The 20,885-nt window shown below is 48.1% G+C and overlaps 1 protein-coding gene across 10 annotated transcripts; it reads right to left on the bottom strand.

Annotated features, from left to right (window-relative positions):
• Window positions 1–2,499: 2,499 nt before the first annotated feature.
• FRMD8 (FERM domain containing 8) lies at window positions 2,500–20,882 on the bottom strand. 10 transcript variants are annotated; one of them, XM_035097821.3, is made up of 12 exons: window positions 20,744–20,882; window positions 19,086–19,167; window positions 18,271–18,321; window positions 17,790–17,957; window positions 16,072–16,173; window positions 15,461–15,519; window positions 14,830–14,996; window positions 9,838–10,062; window positions 9,297–9,420; window positions 7,917–8,060; window positions 6,494–6,701; window positions 2,500–4,361 (listed from the first exon to the last, which is right to left on the bottom strand). In XM_035097821.3, exons 2-12 carry the CDS (start codon window positions 19,165–19,167, stop codon window positions 4,243–4,245), a joined length of 1,449 nt encoding a protein of 482 aa, XP_034953712.1. In that variant the 5' UTR covers window positions 20,744–20,882; the 3' UTR covers window positions 2,500–4,242. The 10 variants fall into 10 exon arrangements, with proteins under 10 accessions (XP_034953712.1, XP_034953708.1, XP_034953707.1 ...); XM_035097817.3 differs by having other exon boundaries at window positions 18,271–18,324; XM_035097816.3 differs by having other exon boundaries at window positions 18,271–18,324; window positions 20,727–20,829.
• Between the last annotated feature and the right edge of the window lie 3 nt (window positions 20,883–20,885).

Genomic DNA, 20,885 nt, shown 5'->3' on the forward strand with positions numbered 1-20,885 from the left:
CTATGGGGTTACATCTTAGCAGTCTGAAAAATATATTTCATGTTTGATGGCACAGTGCTATATGAAATCCCCACACTGCTTTAAGAAGTGGCTCCCATAACCATCCGGATTATAACCAACATTCAAATATACCTTGACCACCACTATGTCCGATTCACTTTAAAAAGTCCCCTAGAACCAGGAATGAATAAAACTTAGTCAGTGTTCCACTTTTAATTTTAATTCATCATAGGAATAAATAAAGGTTGAAAAATGTTCTTTTTAAAAAAGAAGACAGAATATTTATATACAGTATAAATAACAAGATTAGATAACCAAGTAGATTTTTGCTGTGGAAAAGGTTTTCATTTAGAATGGTTAATGCCATAAAATATATGGTGCAGGAGACAGATTTCTAAGACACCATTTATTGCCTGATCAGGGCAGTGTACTAGGCTCCTCCCTTTTGTCCTCACAACAATCCTGTGAGGTAGGTTGGGGGGCAGAGAGAGAGAGAGAGAGAGAGAGAGAGAGAGAGAGACTGGTCCAGCAACACCGAAAGAGCTGTAATTGTTGGGGTGTGGGTTTGAGCTCATAGCAACCCTGTGAAGTAGGCTAGGCTGAGAGTGCTTGGGCCAAAGTTCTTGTAAGAATGTAAGCACGAAAAAAGCCTGCTGGACCAGACCAAAGGCCCACCTAGTCCAACATCCTCTTTTTCACAGTGGCCAACCAGATGCCTCTTCTGGGAAACCTGCAAGGAGAATTCCAGCACAAGAGCCGCCCCGCCCCCCCCCCGGCCGCCGCAGTTCCCAGCAGCTGGTATTCAGAAACAACACTGCCACCAACCGTGGAGGCAGAGCATAGCCATCCGTGGCCAGTATAACTCCAGGGCTGAGTAGAGATTTGAGCCTGTTCCTCCCTCTAAAATCGCTGCATTGCTCATTTCTCCAGAATGTGTCCTGTACACACTGTGGCCTTTATGAGAATTCTTGCCAAACATAATGCTGTTGTCATTTGTCCGTCACATCTCTCCTGCTAACCCACACAGACACACCCCTGCTTCTGTGCAAGGCCAGCCTGAGATTTTCCATCGCCTCTTTCCAAGCAACAGACCAGCAGGTCAAACACCCAAAGCCAGTAATGAACTCATGCACCCACTAGGAATTATTTCAAAGGTGCCGAAGTGTATCTAATAATAACGAAAACAGATTTCTTAGATGGGGTGAACTAATCAGAGCTCTTTCCCCCTAATTTTATACTCCCCCATCATTTTATACCTAGAATCATTGAGTTGATACCCCAGGGGTCATCTAGTCCAACGCCCTGCAATGCAGGAATCTAAACACATCCATGACAGGTGGCTATCCAACCTACTTGTAATGTCTTTTCTTATGATTTATTGGAAACGAGACCAATACTTGTGACTGTTGTATTTGGATAAACCAATAAAGTATGTTTAACGTAGTAATAATTGTAGTTAATAATAATGCTGCTGCTGAGGGTATTAGTGGTTAGGATGCCAGACTAGGAGCTGGGAAAGACTACGTAAGGTTCAAATCCTCACTCAGCTATGAAGCTCACTTGGGCCAGTCTAACCTACATCGCAGGGTTATACCGGTAGTTGTGGGAATTAAATGAGGGGGGAGAGCAATGTGTGCCACCTTGAGCTCCTTGGATAGAGGAATGTGGGAGATAACTGTAAAAGTAAGAAAATGTGGTGGAGCGGAAGAGGGGAAAGTCTTCATTCAAATCCCTTCACCCTCATCAGGGATGCCTGTGCTCAAATGCACACTCTCAAACGCACTTGCTCCTCGCCCTGTTAGGTGCCCCCCACTTCCTCTGGCCTCAGCATTAGGAAAACGGTTAAGAAAATGAAATGCAAGGAGCTTCCTAGGTTTAAAGTCGGCCTGGCACTAAATGCTTAAATATAAACCTTTGCTCTAATGCCAGGCAGACGTGAGCCCCATGTAGGGCAGAGAGGAGAAGGCAAGAAAAATGAGGGAACCCTTAGAATAGCCTGGGCTGGAGATTTTTTTTTAGAGGGCGTGCAACTTCCAGGCAGAACATGGAGGGTAGGAATGTGCAGCTGTTAGGAATGCAGAGCAGTAGCGGCCCCTGGTGGGGTTGGGACATGAGCAGTAAATTATACAAATGGCATTCCCAGCCAAACGTTTTGGGAGCATGCTGAGCACGCCCAGTAGGAGCAACTGAAGCCTCACTTCTGCCCTCTCTTGGAGTAGTTCTCCTCCCCACCCCACAATGTGGACAAGGGAGAAGCAGATTTAGGGGATGAGAGGGTGGCAGAATCATGCAAAGTTTGTTGCCACATGTGGATGCTTGAAACACACATAGAGAGAAAAAGGCCAGAGCATCTTTTATTGTGATATGTTTGATGCAAGCCCTGCAATGCTGCAGTTTTAGCAGGAACAGAGCATGCTCAGCCTATCCCCTGATACTTTGGACATGCTCAGAATAATAAAAATAATAAAAAGTGATGTTTTAAAACAATGCAGCGCATACTCAGGTCCACCATCTTTATTGCAGCAAACAAATTATCCTTTATACAAAGTTAGTGAGTCAACAACACACTGAAAATAAAGATTAGTGTGAAGCATGTTGCATAGTATTTCTTTGGGAGTTAAATAAAAGGCACTTTCCCCCAAACTTCGTTTGCAACATGAGGTTTCTCCTACCGTGCTTTCTGTGGCTAGGTCAATGCCCAGGTCCCTACGAGCAAGTTGCAAAGAGCAGCAGTGGCCTTAGAGGCACAGCATGGAGAGAGATGCTGGCAGAGGGGGGAGCAATCACAGGCAGGACCCAGCTGCAAAGACGGATGCTCTGCAGGCTTAGGGAGAAGGAAAATGGTGAGGAGATCTGTGCGGCACCATCTCCCCTCATGAGCACTGACCACTGGCTCAACATCTGCAGGACCATATGTTTCCAAGTCCCTGAACTGGCAAAGCTAGAGCTTTTCTAGATGTAATGGCATCCACCCTCTGCCCGCCACAAAAAAAGTTCTTTGGGTTCAAAGTTGCTTGCAGCAGTTCAACATAGTTTTTTTCTCCCAAGTACAGAAGTCAATGCACAACCTCAAACGGGGTACGAATGTCCATAGTTAATAGATGCACTAAACACCACTCATTTCTTGCCCAATTCTGGGAGGCTTCCAGGAGTGCCGATGGGGTATGTGTACACACACCACAATCCAGCTGTGCCCTATCTGCAAATGCAATTGTGCCTTTCTAAACACCCAAATATAAAATGGAAAGATGGCACATTTCTCCGCCAGAGTTCACATCTCTTTCAGAGCACACCTTTGTTTTGAATATTCCCGGCCTGCTAAGGTAAAATGCTTAATAACATTCCCTGTTACAATTCTGGAGTGAAATTAAATTTTCTGCAAAAGCCAAAAGGAAATAAAATGTGTGGAGCCCTCGTGTTGCATAAACCCCTCCTAGCAGCAGTACCAAAATATGGCTATGTTCAGGCTACTTCAAAGGAATTGGAATCTATTTTTTTGGGGGGGGGCATTTACGATGAATGCAGAAGTTGTTCAGATGTGCAGACAAAAAAAAAACCCTTCAGAATGCCAACATTGGGAGCTGTAGCTGGGTGTGGGGAGGTGCAGCTAGGACATAGCTCACCCACTGGAACTGCATCTCAGGCAGACAAACTGTTCTGCAAATAAACATGCTCTGACTTGCACCTGAAACGGTGTCTCCCAGCCCTGCTTCCTTCAAATGTTTTCCCCCCCTATAGCTCCCCAGTCACCAGGCTTTCTGTAAGGAGCAGGAGAAATGTAGTGGGGCTTGAAGTAAATGAATGAAACAAGTATATCTGGTCTGCAAAAAGAGTTTCTGAAGATGCAACTGCTGGAATAAGAGGAAGATCAAGGCAAGCAGACATCTGGTGCAAGACTAGATCTCAGCCTTCCCTCTGACAGTGGTCCCCAATGTTCTTCTCCCTGCCTTGCCCTGAACCTCCTATGCTCAGCAGAATCAAATTTGGAGAGAAAGCAGAGCAGGAGGCAGGACTCGGCCATCAAAGGACAAACAGCTGCCTGGATCCTTTGCTGCACACTGAGAAGAAACTCAGAAATGGGGAAAGTTACTTGAGATGTATTGGTCTGGGTGTTTGTATGTGGATTTTTTTTGGGGGGGGGGGAGGGTTTGGCTCCAATCCCAGAAGGTGGTTAGAATGCCGACAGCTCCGCTGCCCCCCCCCAAGTCGATTGGTCCCAACAATGCCACCCGCTGAAGGCGGTCAGCCCTGCTCCAGGTTCTCTGCCCCCCGGACAGCTAAGTAGGATGTGGGGGCATTGGACAACTGGCGGCCAAAGAATGAGGTAGTCCGGCGGGGTTTCACCCTCTTGATTTCTTTCCCTGGGGAGAGAAGCAGAAACTGTTCAACAACAGCAAGGCAGTACAGCCCAGGTCTGGCAGTGCAGAGAAAACAATGGTTCCTACCCCAATGGGAGCCTTGCCCGGGGGGGGGGGTGTCGCTAAAAATATATATGTCCCTCTAGTCCAGCATCACATTTTCCTCAAGCAGAGCAGTGAGGTGAAAACCCTCTTTAGTGCTGACCCTGGGAAGCCCAAGAAGCAGGGCATGAGTCCGACAGGCCCCCTCTCCTGCTCTGGCACCTAGGGGCAGGGGGCGCTTCTGGTCCTGGAGGCTGTCTAAAGGTAAAGGCACCCCTGACCATTAGGTCCAGTCATGACCGATTCTGGGGTTGCGGCACTCATCTCGCGTTATTGGCCGAGGAAGCCGGCGTACAGCTTCCGGGTCATGTGGCCAGCATGACAAAGCTGCTTCTGGAGAACCAGAGCAGCACACGGAAACACCATTTACCTTCCCGTCGGAGTGGTACCTATTTATCTAATTGCACTTTGATGTGCTTTCAAACTACTAGGTGGGCAGGAGCAGGGACTGAGCAACAGGAGCTCACCCTGTCACAGGGATTTGAACCAGCAAATTGGGCAAATGTGGCCTCAGATCTAGTGACTACGATATTCTAATGATTTTAAGTTGCCCTCCATTGACCACACTCTCTACACCAATTTTCTGCTTACATTCCAATGAAGTAATGATGGGGCATGATTATTTCTTCATAAAGTGTTCTGTTTTATTTTTAGTTAAAAGTTGCACAACCAGTACCTCCGTTTACCTTCCCACTGTAGCGATACCTATTTATCTACTTGAACTTTGACGTGCTTTCGAACTGCTAGGTTGGCAGGAGCTGGGACCAAGCAACGGGAGCTCACCCCGTCACGGGGATTCGAACTGCCGACCTTCTGATCGGCAAGCCCTAGGCTCAGTGGTTTAACCCACAGCGCCACCCACGTCCCTGCCTACAGCTCCATAAATTTGCCTCATCCCCTTTTAAATCCATCCAAGTTGGTGGGCCGTCACTGCTTCTTGTGGGAGTGAGTTCCATAGTTTAATGATGCACTTGTGGTTTTTATTTTATTTATTTCCATGCCATATTGCGTTATGAACTATGAGCTTTGTGTAGAAGTGCCTGGTCCCTGACTGCAGGCAAAGACTCCCACCCCTCACTTTTCACAGTACTCTAAGAGAATGAGAAAGAAGAAGAAAAGCCCTCTCTATTCTTACATATCACACATGGTTTTAAACACCTCTTATCATGTTCCCACCTGACTTTTTTCTAAGCTAAAGAGCCCCAAGCGTTGTCCACCCGAGCACCTGTGGTGTAGTGGCTAGACTGTCAAACTAGGACCTGGGAGTCCAGGGCTCAAATCCCAACTTGGCCATGAACCTCACAGGGTGACCCTTGAAGGCCAGTCCCTGCTTCCCTAAGACTAACCTACTTTACTAATTTGTTGTGGGGATTAGATGAGGAGGGGACAACCCTGCGTGCCGCCTTGCGTTTCTTGCAGAATAAGGTGGGACATAAATGCGACAAAATAAAATTGCAACAGCAGCTGTTCAACCAATTTTGTCACCCCTTTCCCCCTCAGTTCTTTGTAGCGAGGCAACCAAAACTCCACACAGAGCTCCAAAATGCGTCAACAGAGGCTTGTGTAAGCTTTGTGATATTTGCCAGTTTCGTTTTTCCATCCTTTTCGTAACACTGTTGTTGGGCTCCAACTCCCAGCAACCCCAAGCCAGCGGGGTGAGCGGCGCTGGATGTTCTGCAACATCCAGAAAGGCCCCCAGAGATTTCTGCCCCCTGAGATATGTTTGTGAGGTGTCTGGGGAGGGGGCTTTTTATTTATTTTTGGCCAAAATACGGCATTTAAATAGCATAGCACCTGGAAGGCCGCAGGCTCTCTCTGCAGGTGTTTCCCAAACTGGTCAACTGCACTCTACCTCTGGGAAGCCAAAAGACCCCCCCCAAAAGACAACTTAACATCCCCCCCCCCAGCATAAGCTCCATTGCCTCCCGCCCTCTCAACCACACAACCCTCCGCGTCTGGCACCCAACTGCAAACTGGCAGATTTCTCAGAGAAGGCAGCCACACACCCCGGCTCCCCACTTCAGCTAACTTACCATCCTCGACATAGTCTATGGTCGAAAGATGCTGGATCCGGCTGCAGAGGACGCTGTTCTGCCGCTGCAGCTTGGGGCGCCGCCTGTCAGGCGGGGGGCTCTGGGACGCAGAGGGGGACGACGATGCAGCACTGGGGTCCAGAGCTCCCCCCTCGGCAGCCGCGTTCAGCTCAATGCAATACTCTATCAGGCCGCTCATGAGTTCAGCCTGGAGAGAAGGAAGGAGGAGCAGCTAACTGCAGCAGTTAAAGAGTGCTGGGCTAGGGCCTGGGAGACTTGGGTTCAAATCCCCACTCGGCCACTATTGTTAGCATTGATTTATACAGCGCCATCAATGTTCATGGCTCTGCGAACAATTAAAACAAGAAGTCCTACCCACAAAGCTCACATGAAGCTCACTGGATGACCTTGGGCCAGTCGCTATTTGAAGCTAGTAATATTACACAATTATTTATACTTCCTCTTGGCTTTTATCTTCCTCACAGGGTTGTTTGGCTTTTATCTTCCTCACAGGGTTGCTTGTTCACAGCTTTCCGGGTCATGTGGCCACCATGACTTTAACTGCTTCTGGTACAATGGAACACTGTGACAGAAGCCAGACTGCACAGAAATGCTGTTTACTTTCCCGCCGAAGCGGTACCTATTGATCTACTTGCGCTGGTATGCTTTCAAACTGCTAGGTTGGCAGTAGCTGGGACAGAGCAACTGGAGCTCACTCCATCACAGGGATTCAAACTGCCAACTTCCCGATCTGCAAGCCCAAGAGGCTCAGTGGTTTAGACCACAGCACCACCTACATCCCTTAGGAGAGGCAGAATATAAAGTACAATACATATTTTTTTTAAAAAAACACAACAGTTTTTCTTACGAGTGTATTGGGGCACCTTAAATTCTTACAAGTTGGGCCCCAAAACATCTCTTAACCCGGAAAAGATGGGCTTAGTTCTCCATGCAAAGTGAGAATCGTGCCTGTGGCCAGACATTTTGTGGAGGATCACTGCCAGACAGCCAGCACGTTATTTATTTTGTTTCGTTGTGTTAAACCAGGCACTCCCAAACTCAGCCCTCCAAATGTTTTGGGACTACAACTCCCATCACCCCTAGCTAACAGGACCAGTGGTCAGGGATGATGGGAACTGTAGTCCCAAAACATCTGGAGGCCCGAGTTTGGGGGTGTCTGTGTTAAACGCTAGGAAGAAAAAAGTGTTGCTCTTCCAAATAAGGGTTTGGTGCTTGCCAGTTATTCATGCACGCATGAGCACAGCAATGCTTCTGAATACAAGCTGCTGGAAAGCACAGGAGGGGAGAGGGCTCGTGTTTGAATCCCGCTTGCAGGTTTCCCAAAAGAGGCATCTGATTGGCCACTGTGAGAAGTGGATGTGGGCCACTGGCCTGGTCCTGCAGGCCCTTCTTAGGATCTTACCTGCTTGGAGTAAACCTTCAGGAGTTTGTTGACGGGCGTGCCCTCGCTCTCCCCATCAAACTCCAGCCAAAGGATGTGCTCTTCCTCGTTGGGGAATGTGTGGTCCCAGGACAGCTCCTGGAAGGCCAGGCCAAGCAAGATGTGCTGCCGGGAAACGGTGGGTGGGTGAACAGAAACGACAGTTAGTGTGTAAGGGGTGCAAGAATGTCTCTCTCTCTGTGTGTGTGTGTGTGTGTGTGTGTGTGTGTGTGTGTGTGTCTCCCTGTGGAACACCCTCCCTTCAGATGTCAAGTAGATAAAGAATTACACAACTTTTAGAAGACATCTGAAGGCAGCCCTGTATGGGGATGCTTTTAATGTTTGATGTTTTCATTATCTTTTTAGATGTGCTGTAAGGTGCCCAGAGTGCTTGGGAAAACCCAGCCAGGTGGGCGGGGTATAAATAATAAAATTAGTATTAATTAGTATTATTATTGGTTCATAAGCACACACTGCCTAGAGACTGGACGCCTGAACTCTTTCAGAACTGAAAAAAGGCCCCCCAACACACCGCTTATTGAAAAGGTATCTAACGTATTTTATTTCTTATACATATTGACGCACCTCACATTTGATCAGCGATACCAGTATATGCAAACATCTGGCTCCTTTTAAGATTATGCACAATCTTTTACTTCAATGATGATGGAACTCACAGGATGGAGAATACTTTTTTTAAAAAAAATAAAAAATAAGTCTTCCTTTTTTTGTAAAGGAACTTTTGTATGAGTTAATACTATACAATTCCTTTGGGAAGAAGTGCTGGACCTTTGTGCTTTTGACCTTCCAGGCTGTGCTGCTTCATGGTTTAGATCTCCAAACTTTTGCTTTATTTCTTTTCCCCATTTTTTTGGTTAATAAATAAATAAGGAAATAAAAGGAAGGGAAGGAAAGGGCCCCAAGACACCACTTCTTGCTCTGCCAACAATCCCTCACCCCTCCTCCATATTGCTAATTCTGCAAAACAGCCCAGGCCATGAAGCAGGAAGGGGCTCTGGGGCCTGGAGAGCTGCAGAGGGCTTAGCCCAGGCATTCCCAAACTTCGGCCCTCCAGATGTTTTGGACTACAATTCCCATCTTCCCCGACCACTGGTCCTGTTAGCTAGGGATCATGGGAGTTGTAGGCCAAAACATCTGGAGGGCCGCAGTTTGGGGATGCCTGGATTAGCCCACGAAGCCAACCCAGGTCCTGAGAGAAAGAGCGCAGGCACAATTGAGAGGAGGGCTGGCTCACCCCTAGAATCAAAGAATTGTAAAGTTCACAGAATCATAGAGCTGGAAGGGATCCCCCAAGGGTCATCTAGCCTAACCCCCTGTGATGCAGGAATCTTTTGAGTTTACCTTCTCCTTGCTGTCGATGATGCAGACACCCTCCAGGCTGATGGCAACCACCACGGCCTTGCGCCCTCCCCGATGCAGCAGGCCCTGGGCGGGCTTGTCAATTTCCCCATAGAAAAAGGCACACCTGGAAGGGGAGGGAAAGAAAACAAAGAGAGAATTGCAAGTGGGGAAATCTCAAGCACAGACAGGAGGGCTGATGTGATTAGGGGTCCTGGTTGCTTAAGAACTTCCCATCTGGGTTAGCCACTGTGGGAACGGGATGCTAGACTAGACGTGCCTCCCTTGACCCGATCCAGCAGCCAGGCTCTACTTATGCCCCCGTGGAACCTCCAGGTCCAAAGGCAGTCTATCTGGAGTCACTGGTTCTTAGGGGTATTTGGCTGCTGCAAGAACAGGAATGCTGTTCAGCAGGCAGAGAACGCGCAGACAGCCCACGAAGATGGCAGCCAGCAAGGCCAGGGGCACCCTGACAGAAACCACCCTGTGGTTTGCCATGCCTGCCCATTCTGCATCCCCACAACCACCAAGCCACCAGACTCACCCGTAATGAGGCAGTTCGTGGCACTTCTGCAGGTAGGAGTGGTAAAGCTTGCGCAGGGCAGCCCGGTCCTCGCAGGCCTCCTCCTCTTCAGGCAACTCCCGGAAAGCTCGCAGCAGGCCCTGTTCGTCCGCAGGCGAGTGGGCACTGCCTCGCTTCCACAGGGCTGAGAGGAGTCTGTGGCCTCTTCGGCAAAGGTGGGAAGGCAGGAAAGAGTCCAGCCTCTCTCTGAGGGGGGAGGAAAAAGTTCATTCAGCCCACGGTAAGGTACAGCTCCCTCTGCCCCCCCCCCCCAAAGCTCTGTGGGGTGCAGGTTACTGCCCTACAGGGTTTTCCTCATGAGGGGCCACTCTAAACCAGTGGTTCTATAAACTCATTCCCAGTGCTCCCCACCCCATATAATAAATAAAATAATAACAATAATAATAATAATAATAATAATAATAATAATAATAATAATAATAATATTTGTACCCTGCCCACCTGGCTGCCCAAACCACTCTGGGCTGATTCCAACACATATAAAAACATGATAAAACCTCAAGCATTAAAACCCCTTTTTGATAAAGGGCTGCCTATAAAAAGCATTGTTCACAATAGCAGTTTGCATGACCCACTAAGGAAGATAATCACACAGTAAAATTAAAAAGAGTTAACAATTAATTGCAAATTTATTCGCAATTCGTTTTTAGCCTATTGTTATAACTTCTCAAATGTCTAGCAATGATTTTATTGTTTTATCCTTTTGGTAAGTGCTTTGAGGGTTGTTTTTACAATCAAGTGGTGTGTTAAATTTTACAAAACAATAAGAAAAATGTAAAATCCAATTAAAACTATGTAAGTTAATGTAAGCCCTTCAGATGCCCTAAACCAGAGATCCCCAAACTTTGGCCCTCCAGATGTTTTGGACTACAATTCCCATCTTCCCCGACCACTGGTCCTGTTAGCTAGGGATCATGGGAGTTGTAGGCCAAAACATCTGGAGGGCCAAAGTTTGGGGATGCCTGCCCTAAACAGATATGCACGCTAAACCAATGCCCATTATGAAATATGCTCAGATGCATTCGGGGAAGGGAGGTCCTCAAGACCACTGGACTTTGCCAATACAAAACTGGGACAGGTAAGAATCTCAGACCAAAAGTAATCTATCCCTGGACAGGCCCATTCTGAATGCCTCCTGCTTGCCTGAGTTGAGAGAGAGCTGTGCATTTGCAGATGTGTAGAAGCCTCTGACAATTGGATGGCTAGAATGCAAACTACTGTAGAAAGCCACACCTGTTGCTCTGCCCACTTCCACATCTGGCCACACCCATGGGTATGCGGCCCCCAGAAGGCTGCCCATGAAGGAATGCGGCCCTCCAGCTGGAAAAAGGTCTCTGCTTGCATCATTATCCCACCTATGCTTTTGCTTATGTGAACACAGTTCTCATGTGAACACATTCCAAGCCTTCTGCTTCCTTTTTTTCTCACAGCCCCTGACCATGGGCATCTCCCCTGCCTTCTCCCCCTCCGAGCCATGAGGCCAGTGGGCAGTTCCTGGTAGCTGACAAACTATTCGGAAACATCTGCACCCGCCCACGGAATACCCTTTGGTGTCTCTCTCCCATGCACTTCCCAGAAGGGACAACGAGAGATTGTGCAGGTCGCAATGTGTACAGCTGGGCTGGCATTCCTCAAGGGTGAGATGGCCTCAGCAGCTGCCAGCGCCAGTCCACCAAGCCCTCTCTCCGATCAGGATGCAGAATTCAAAATGCACCCATGCCACAAAGGTCACCAGAGAAATAGTACAGAGCAAATAGCATTGCATGCACGGGCAGGCAGGCCTTGCATTTGGCTCCTAGGGGGCTGAATCAGCTGCAAGCCTGGACTGTAACATAATAAAAGCCTGCTGGATAAGTCCCAGGGCCCATCTAGCCTAGCATCCTGTTCTCATAGTGTACAGCCCAATGCCCCTATGAAAAACCTACAAGCAGGAACCGAGCCACCTTCCCCTCCTGTGGATTCCAGCAACTGGTATTCAAGAGCATTGCTGCCTCAGTCTGTTGGAGACACAGCATAGCCATCCTGGCTAGTAGCATTTGACATCCCTCTCCATTCATTTGTGTAATCCTCTTTAAAAGCCATCACTGCCTCGTGCAGCATCGAGTTCCATTGTTTAACTGCACGACGCACAAATAAGTCCTGATCCTTCCAACATTCAGCTTTGCTGGATGTCCAGGAGTTAAGAGAGAGGAAGAAAATCTTCTCTATCCAGGCAACGTTTTATAAACTTCTATCAAGTCACCTCTTGCCTGCCTTTTATCTAAAGTAAGGTAAAGGTAAAGGGACCCCTGGCCATTAGGTCCAGTTGTGACCGACTCTCGGGTTGCGGCGCTCATCTCGCGTCATTGGCTGAGGGAGCCGGCGTACAGCTTCCAGGTCATGTGGCCAGCATGACAAAGCCGCTTCTGGCGAACCAGAGCAGCACACGGAAATGCCGTTTACCTTCCCGCTGTAGCGGTACCTATTTATCTACTTGCACTTTGACATACTTTCGAAGTGCTAGGTTGGCAGGAGGTGGGACCGAGCAACGGGAGCTCACCCCGTCGCGGGGATTCGAACCGCCAACCTTCTGATCGGCAAGCCCTAGGCTCCGTGGTTTAACCCACAGCGCCACCTGCATCCCTTTATCTAAAGTATGAAGTCTTAAATCCTTTCTTGGTAGGGGTATTGCTCCACCCGCATGATCATTTGGGCAACCCAAATGACACCCGCACACATCTCCCACAAGCGCTGCACAGGCCAGGGACTGAACCTGGGATCTTTGGCACACAAAGTGGATGCTCTGCTTCTGAGGCACACACACACACACACACTCCTTTCATAAGGCTCATGAAGGGCCTGGAGGACAAGAACAGCCTGCCCGTAGCAGCCATGCTTGAAACCATGCTTTTGGGGCTGGGGGCCCTGCTGTGCTCAGATGGAGCACAGGACCAGTGGAGAGGGCTCTTTCATCACAAGTCCATGCTCGGATGCACCCAAACACACAGCATTATTGCAACTTAAAACAGGCAACTGGTTGCTGAGGCAACCACAATCCCCATGTCTATCCGTGCAAAGCACCGCTAATCCTCCCTTGCCCTGGGCAACATTACAGCCACAAATCTGCCTGCCATGATTCAAACATTAAAGAGGCCTCCAGCTCAGCCCCCCCCCAACGAGAATCCTGAAGACCAGGCTGCAAAGCTCCCCCTTCCTCTACTCGTCCCCCAAGACAAAAAAACTCCCACCAAAATGGTATGTGACAGAGTAATTGGTAAACAAGAGTTTATTGCGCTCCAAGGACAGGGAGCTGAGATCATCCATCACTAGCTTCCTCTTAAAACAATAAGGTGAGAGAAAGCACAGCAGGGACTCTTGAGTAGGGGAAGAGAGCATGGTGCCCTGCAGATGATGCTGGACTACAACTCCCATCAGTACCCAAACAGCAAGGCCAGGGATGATGGGAGTTGTAGTTCACGGGGAGTGGAGGGCGCTTCACCAACTACCCTTGTTCTAGGCTGCCAAGTCAACAAGGATGGTCCACATAGCTTTGCTATGAAATTACAAGCACGCAGCTACTTCAAAAGGTGCTGGAGAAAGTCGTATTTTCTTCAGGCATACATGCTAAGATTTTTGGCCATGTTAAGTGACAGACAAAAACAGGTTCCTGCCTCCCAAAGGATTCATGTTTGAATCAGCCAACGGGGGACGCAATTCATTAGGCAATGAAAATGTCCCTTAAATGATGGGCCGGAGGCAAAAATTCTTGAGACACGTTTCTTTTGAATTAACAGCCTGTTCTGATCAAGAAATCACCGGCTTCTTAATTAGATTTCTACCCTTTTGGGACCTACAGAACAGAGTGAAAAAACTGGAAAGGATCAGAGCAAGTCAGCAGAGGGGACTTCTAAGCAGACAACAGATCTTTTTAGACAAGTATAATTAAAGATTTTAATTAAAAATGGATTAAATTTTTAATTATGATTATTTTGTTCTCAATTGCAGCTTGCGTAATAAAGATTATATAGTGGAATAGTTTCACCTGGAAGTTGTCAAGGCCACTAGGGCTAGCTCACTAAAGTTGACGACCGACCTCTTCTTCTCAGAAAAGTGTGACTGCATACACAACATACATTTAAGCCACATGACTGCCTGCAAAGAATCCTGGGAATTGTACTTTGTTAAGCATGCTGAGAACTGAAGCTCTATTGGGGGAGGGCAAACTATAGTTCCCATTCTTCTCTTTTTTGGGGGGGGAGGGGGGAATGTTCATTAAATGTGCTTTCAACATATGGTGTGCATGGAGTCTTTTGGGTGCTCTTGGCTCCTTCACTGCCCCCCTTTCACCTACTGCCAGCCCCCCAGCTTGATCCCCCTCCACTTGGGGACAGGGTGTGAGCTGTCTTCCTTCAACTTGCATTTGGTCCCATCTAACTCTAGGATTCCATTGCTGCGGTTGGAAAGTCTCCCCACACCTTTCCTCTTCCCTCCACACCAGCTCACTGCTGATTGCCACCTCCTCCCTTTTTTCGCCAAACCGTTTTTATCGATTCTCCAAATTATACCAGATCAGCCACAAATTAAGACAAATTTAATACTTCCCCCCCCAAATTGTTTTCCAATTCTTGATCTGCCCAAAGCTTCCTCTAGTTGCTGCTGTGTTTTTTTCCTAGTTGTTCACATTCCATTCCTTACAATTAACCTTATATTACAATAGTTTCTGTTATTGTTTTAAAACTTATTATCCTTAACCATCAAGCTATCCACTTGCCAGTTCATGCACATACAACATTTTAGCTTTTGCAAATATTGCCACCTCCTTCTATATCTGGGCCATTTTTGATGCCTCAAGAGCCTTCAGAGCCCCTCCTATTTGCCTTCCCCAGCCCCACCTTGCACAGGCACCCAATGCCGCCTCCCCCATTAAGAGCTGAGCACCCCACAGATCTCAACCCCACAACTGCGTCCACTTACTTCAAGAAACTGGCTGTGTGCTGCTCCGGATCGTAGCACCCCAAGTTCACCCGGCAAACCAAGGCTCCCAGCACCTCGCAGTCGGCCAGGTCACAAGGGTACCGCCCTTCCAGGATGTTGTACTTGGCTTCTTCGTACAAGAGCCGCAGGACATCTTCATCCTGGATCTTGGGACGAGGAGATGAGAAAAGAGGATGGGCACACAGACAAGACAGCAAGCAGGTTCAAAAGCCAAACAGGGGAAGGGGCAGAGAATGTAAGAAGAGGCTGCTGGATCAGGCCAGTGGCCCATCTGGTCCAACATCCTGTTCGCACAGTGGCCAAGCAAATGCCTCAAAGGGGAAATTCTCAGGCAGGACCCGAGAACATGGAGCAACACTCTCCCCTCCTAGGGTTCCTAGCATTGCTGCTTCCAACTGTAGAGGCCAGAGCAGTGTCAACAGACCTCTCCTTCATGAATCTGCCGTACTGCGCAGATCAATGGCATGACCTAGAGCAGGACCACTGGTCCTGTTAGCTAGGGATGATGGGAGTTGTAGTCCCAAAACATCTGGAGGGCCGAGTTTGCCTATGCCTAACCTAGAGAGTAAAGAAAACTATGCAATTAGAGGATGCCATTGGGATAACTCACCTGGGCCTCCTTCCTCTTTGGGAAAAAGATGTTCCTTCGGAACTGCAGGGATGGCTCATCTGCAGAGGAGAAAGAGAACCTAAGAAAATGCCCTGCTGGATGAGGCCAATGGAAACAGCCGCAACTCTCCCCCTCCCATGGTTTCCAGCAACCTGGGATTCAGAAGCAATGCTCCCCCTCCAGCTGTAGAAGGCAGAGCATAATTCTGCCCTCCACAAATTTGTCTAATAAAAAAAAAAGCAGGGGACCAGTTGCGGCACAAGAACTCGGCTATATGGGGCACGTCGAAAGCAAAGCAGCCTCTCTTGCAGGTGCCGATGCACAACCAGCAGTCCCAGAAAGCTGTGAGTTGTGAGAACCCTGCAGTGCAGGCTGCTCCCAGGCAGGCAGGCAGGCAGGCAGGCACAGAAGGGACCCCACCCCACGTCCCCAACAGTCTCCAGAACTACCGTCCGGATTGGTGCCGGCTTGCCCACTGGGCATCCCTCCCCCTCTAGAAAGGGAGGCTGCAACCAGCAGGCCCCCAAACTCTCTGCCTGGTTGCAGCAGAAAGGTAGGAGGGGGCCAGCAGCTTGGGGGGCCGGAGCTGGGAACTTTGCTCACATCCACACCTTCAAAGATTTCATCCTTGGAGCAGCTGGTGAAGCGGAAGAGGAGGTCCTGCCACTGGCGGCAGACTTTGTAGGGCTGGTGTTTGGGCTTCAGCTGCAGTTCTGCCAAGATGAGAGAGAGAGAAAGATGGCAGAGAGGGCACTCAGCAGGCTCCCCAGAGACTGACCTCTCCAGCCAAAGGGAAGGCTAAAGGCTAAAGCATCAATTTCCAAAGCCCTGAGCAACTTGGACCCTTCAATCTCAGCTCACTTAGATAATTTGCAAGAGCAGTGCTGGCTCATTCCCCGAGCTGCCAAAGCTCAGTTGATAACAAGAGGAAACACAGTGCCATCAGCCCATCCCACACTCTACGACCCACATTTGGATAAAGTGTTTCCTGCGCTTCCTATTTTGTCCCAGTGTGTTGGGCCCAATTCTATGGAACTCCCTGCCCCTAGAAATCAAGCAGGCTAAGTTTAAGACACCTGGCTAAAACAACTAGACATTCCAGCAAGCCTCTTGCACCGTATACACTGCTCAGATGTTTTCATCTCTGTTGCTTATTTTGAGTTCTAAATTTTGTATATTCTGTGTTTTTATTTTGTAAACCATTTTGAGACACCAGTGCAGTTAGCTGTGACTCCCACAATGCAGGGAACTGCAGAAACGCAGCTATATAATCTAATCCCCAAACGGTTACCACAATGGAGTGTTTAGACACCATTTCCCCCTAGGTGGAGGTTATTATTATGATTATCCTTTTCATTTCATTTCTATACCGCTTTATATTTTAAACAACGAATCTCAAAGCGGTTGCAACACATTAAAACATCAAATAAAACAATCCAGAATAAAATTAATGCAAGCTCCAAGGAAAATATTTTAGATCCTTCTCTAAGTGACATTTTGCTTTCCCGGTCACCAACCTGGCAGCTAGAAATCTCCATTTGGTTGCAATTCGACCTGCACCTGTTGCAAAAACGCGCCTGGTGCCTGGCTAAAACTGGGGGTTGGGCTGGATGACCCTTTGGTGTCCCTTCCAACTCTGCAGTTCTATGATTCCATGAACAGCAGGGCTATATTTTTTTTGAAAAGTAATCAACCATGAGAAGAGGCCTTCTGCAGCTAGATCAGGCCAAAGGGGCCCATCTAGTCCAGCATCCTGTTCTCACAGTGGACAACCAGGTGGCCCAATAGGGAGCCCCAAAGCAGGACCTGGAATTTGATTTGTATGGTGTTCATTACGCTAGCAACATATTTTACACAGCAATGCATTTGTAACAAGGGAAAGGGTGTGTGGGTGTTTGGAGGGAAGTTCCAAAGAAAAATATGTATCAATGGTTGCCACATCGCTGAAGTTCGGTCAGCAAGTTTATCACCTAAGCCCAGATGTGGGCTTAGGCTGAGAGAACGGTAGATTGCTCAAAGCAACCTTGGGGGCTCCAGCCACAAGCAACTTTTGAACCTGGGACTCGCTTGACTCACACCTTAGTCATCAACTCACGTTGCTGTGTGAGCTCTCAAAAGCAGATTTGCAGCTTGCATCCTGCCATCAGTTTGTGAAGTGCCAGGAATCAGCAGATCACACATGGGAAAGGCACTCTGCACATGCTCAGGTGCACTTTGCACATGCTCAGGCACCCCTCACCGCTAGCTGGCATAACAACAGATTCTCCAGGGGAGCTAGGAACAGCGACAGAGTTAATGGCTTGTTTAGACAGGAGCCTCAGAGCCTTACCAAGAAAGGGGGAGACCAGCCACAGAGAAAATAGCTCCAGGGCCCCCTCAGGCAACCTCAGGCTTTCCAAGACAATACGATGGAGCTCGTGGGCCGTGATGGACGGCAGGTTGTCCACTGTTAGCCGGACCACCGTGTCATCAATCAGGTACACCAGGACGTCCAGGGCTGGGACAAGAGAAGGATTGAGGATTGGGACAACAGCACATTTCCTCCAACTGAGCAGAAGTCACAGGAGATCCAGATTCCCGCTAAACTCCCACCCTGCTTTGTGTGCAAATGATGTAGGAGCCCCCAAAACCAACAATCTCCTCCACTTTTCAGATGAAGGAACCAGATGCAAGTCAGGTCTCAAAGCATTCCATGCTGGCATCTATACCAGACTGCTTTACCACACATGCGCCCACTTGGCCGCTTTCATTTGCCACATAATACCTGCTCTGTATTTTTTTAAGAAACAGATATTTTAGTGTGCCAGCACCTGAACTTTGGAACTCCCTGCCGAATGACATCATTGTATTCGTTTCGGCACCTGCTGAGAACATTTTTTTTAAAGAAAAATATTTATTGGTTTCAAAAAAGAAAAAGAAATATTTACATACAAATAAAAACATTTTAAGTAAATAAGGAGAGTCTGCTGGATCAGGCCAAAGGGGGCCCATCTAGTACAGTGGCGAACCAGGTGCCCCAATGGGAAACCGGCAAGCAGGACCAGAGCACAAGAGCCCCCCTCCCCTCCTGTGGTTTTCAGCAACTGCTTTTCAGAAGCATTGCTGTCTCCATTTTTATTTTTATTTTAGGCAAGCCTACCCAGGTATGTAGAAGGTTGACATGTAATGTTTTTAGCTTATTGCCAATTTTAATTATTATTTGCATGTTTCAAATAGCTGTTTTTTTAAAAAAAAAGTCAGGTAATGCTAAATAATAAAAAATAATAAACAATATTGGCAAGTACTTGCCAATCATTTTTAATGATTCCCATGCAATTTTACATACATTTTAACTACCAAGCAAAACTATATCATATTACTTTAACCAAAATATCTTTTGAATTCCCAAGGCGAGTTACAACTTTTTAGGTCGCCTCATTTTTTGGAATTTGAAAGCTGAAAAATTCAACAATATGGCCTATCAAGCCAACGACATGACCTTGAAGGGCTTATCTCAGAACCACAAACCCCAACTCTGCTCAGGCCTTCCAGATCTGGTGTACGAGGTTAAAGAAACCCCCTGAGGTGCCCCCCCCCCGTTTCCAGGGCATTTCTTCAGCTTCTCCCCCTCCCCCTTCTCACTCACTTCGGGGTCCTGCGGAAGAGATGCTGCTCCGCTGGGAGTGGTCCTCTGTGCTTTGGGGTACGCCCAGCTGGTCCCCCTCCATCTGCAGAGACAAAGCAGGTGCACACCTGAAATGTGAGGAATTGGGCGCGGGTTCAAATCCCAGCTGCAGGATATACTTGGAGAGAGGAAACTGACTCGTAGTGGCTTGAATGTGCCTTACACCGAGTCTGGTAAACCACCCAGCAAGTTCGCAGTTGCTACACTGACTGTCTTCTAGGCAGGGGACATTCCCAGCTCCACCCACCCACATGTGCCTTATACTGGTCCATCTAGCTCAGGCATAGGCAACTTTGGCCCTCCAGATGTTTTTCCCCCACAGCTCAAATAAAGAATATTTTATAAATTATACCACATGTTGTACCTTTTTTTTTAACCTCTCTTCTTCCTCTTATACATTTTTCTCTAAACTTGTTCTTCCGAACTTGACTTCCTCATTCCTCTCTTAGTTTTATTTTCCAACTTACACTTCTCAGCGCTTTATTTATTTCTTGCCTGTCTCATTTTTACATAGATTACCCATATTATATTTTTTTCCCCGACGACGACTATATAAAGCTTTGTTGTATTTTCTGCAATAAACCTACTGGTGTTTTCAAATTTTATAACATTCTTTCAAATATACTTCAAATTTGAACCACTCTTTTTGATACCTTTGTTCTTTTTGATCTCTTAGTTTTCCTGTCAACCTTGCCAACTCAGAATACTCTATCATTTTTTGTCTCCAATCATTTACAGTTGGGATTTCTAGAGTCTTCCACCTTTGGGCCAGTATAATCCTTGCCGCCGTAGTGGCGTACATGAATAGTTTTTGATCCTCTTTCTTTATTTCTCTTCCCAATGTTACCAATAACATCATTTCTGGTTTTTTTTGGGAAGGTGTATCGTAGTAACCTTTTTAATTCATTATATATTAATTCCCAAAAAACTTTGACCTTTTCGCACAGCCACCACAGGTGGTGACTCTCCAGATGTTTTGGAACTACAACTTCCATGATCCCTAGCTAACAGGGCCAGTGGATAGGGATCATGGGAGTTGTAGTTCCAAAACAACTGGAGAGCCAAAGTTGCCTATGCCTGATCTAGCTCAATGCTGTTTGCACTGACAGGCAGCAGTGGCTCTCCAGCGTTTCAGGCTGGAATTGGCGCAGTTAAAAAGACACCCCCCTCCCCGACTGTGGATACAGCGCAGGTTTTGATACCCTGCGGCCCCACAGGAGGGCCCTGCTACCTGTGCAAGGGATGTCTTACTGCTAAACACTTTCCCTCCCCGTCCGCAATCGGAAGGGAAGGCTTTGCGTCCACCTCCGCGCCCTTTCACTTTGTTTTCCCACCCCATCCCGACCAACTTTCTCCCGTTTCCAGCAAATGAGATTGCACTCCTCTCCGGGGAGGGTCCTAGAAAATCCCCCGCCCAGCTCCGCTGGACCCAGAGCGCGGAGGGGCGTGGCTAGGCGCTGCGCTACCCAGGTGAGCGGGTGCTGGAGCCTTGTCCAGGTGGGTGGGGGCCAAGTGAGACGGGGAGGGGGCGCACTCAGAGCAGAGGGGAGAGAGAAAGTCCCTAGGAGACGGTAGCCGGGGACGGGGAAGCGCGCAGCCTACCTGTCCGCCAGTCTCACCTGTGTCCTCCTTTTCCTTCCTGCTTTCGTTGCAAGGAGGAAAGTTCTGCAGTTCTAACAGGGGACCCACCCACGTTGCGTCTGGCGTCACTCTTTCCGAGCTCGCCTATTGGCTGCTCTTGCCAGCCCAGGAATTTCACCA

The sequence above is a fragment of the Zootoca vivipara genome, chromosome 16 (genome assembly GCF_965207765.1).
Source record: "Zootoca vivipara chromosome 16, rZooViv2.hap1.1, whole genome shotgun sequence".
Classification (NCBI taxonomy): domain Eukaryota; kingdom Metazoa; phylum Chordata; class Lepidosauria; order Squamata; family Lacertidae; genus Zootoca; species Zootoca vivipara.

Bases quoted from the DNA above. Each gene is read 5' to 3' on its own strand.
- FRMD8 (XM_035097817.3), bottom strand. From the start codon at position 19,167: ATGGAGGGGGACCAGCTGGGCGTACCCCAAAGCACAGAGGACCACTCC. The intron at 18,325-19,085 runs GTGAGTGAGAAG...AAATGTTCTCAG, and splicing joins CTCTTCCGCAGGACCCCGAA to CAGGTGCCGAAACGAATACA. The intron at 4,362-6,493 runs GTAAGTTAGCTG...TTCTCTCCCCAG, and splicing joins CATAGACTATGTCGAGGATG to GGAAAGAAATCAAGAGGGTG.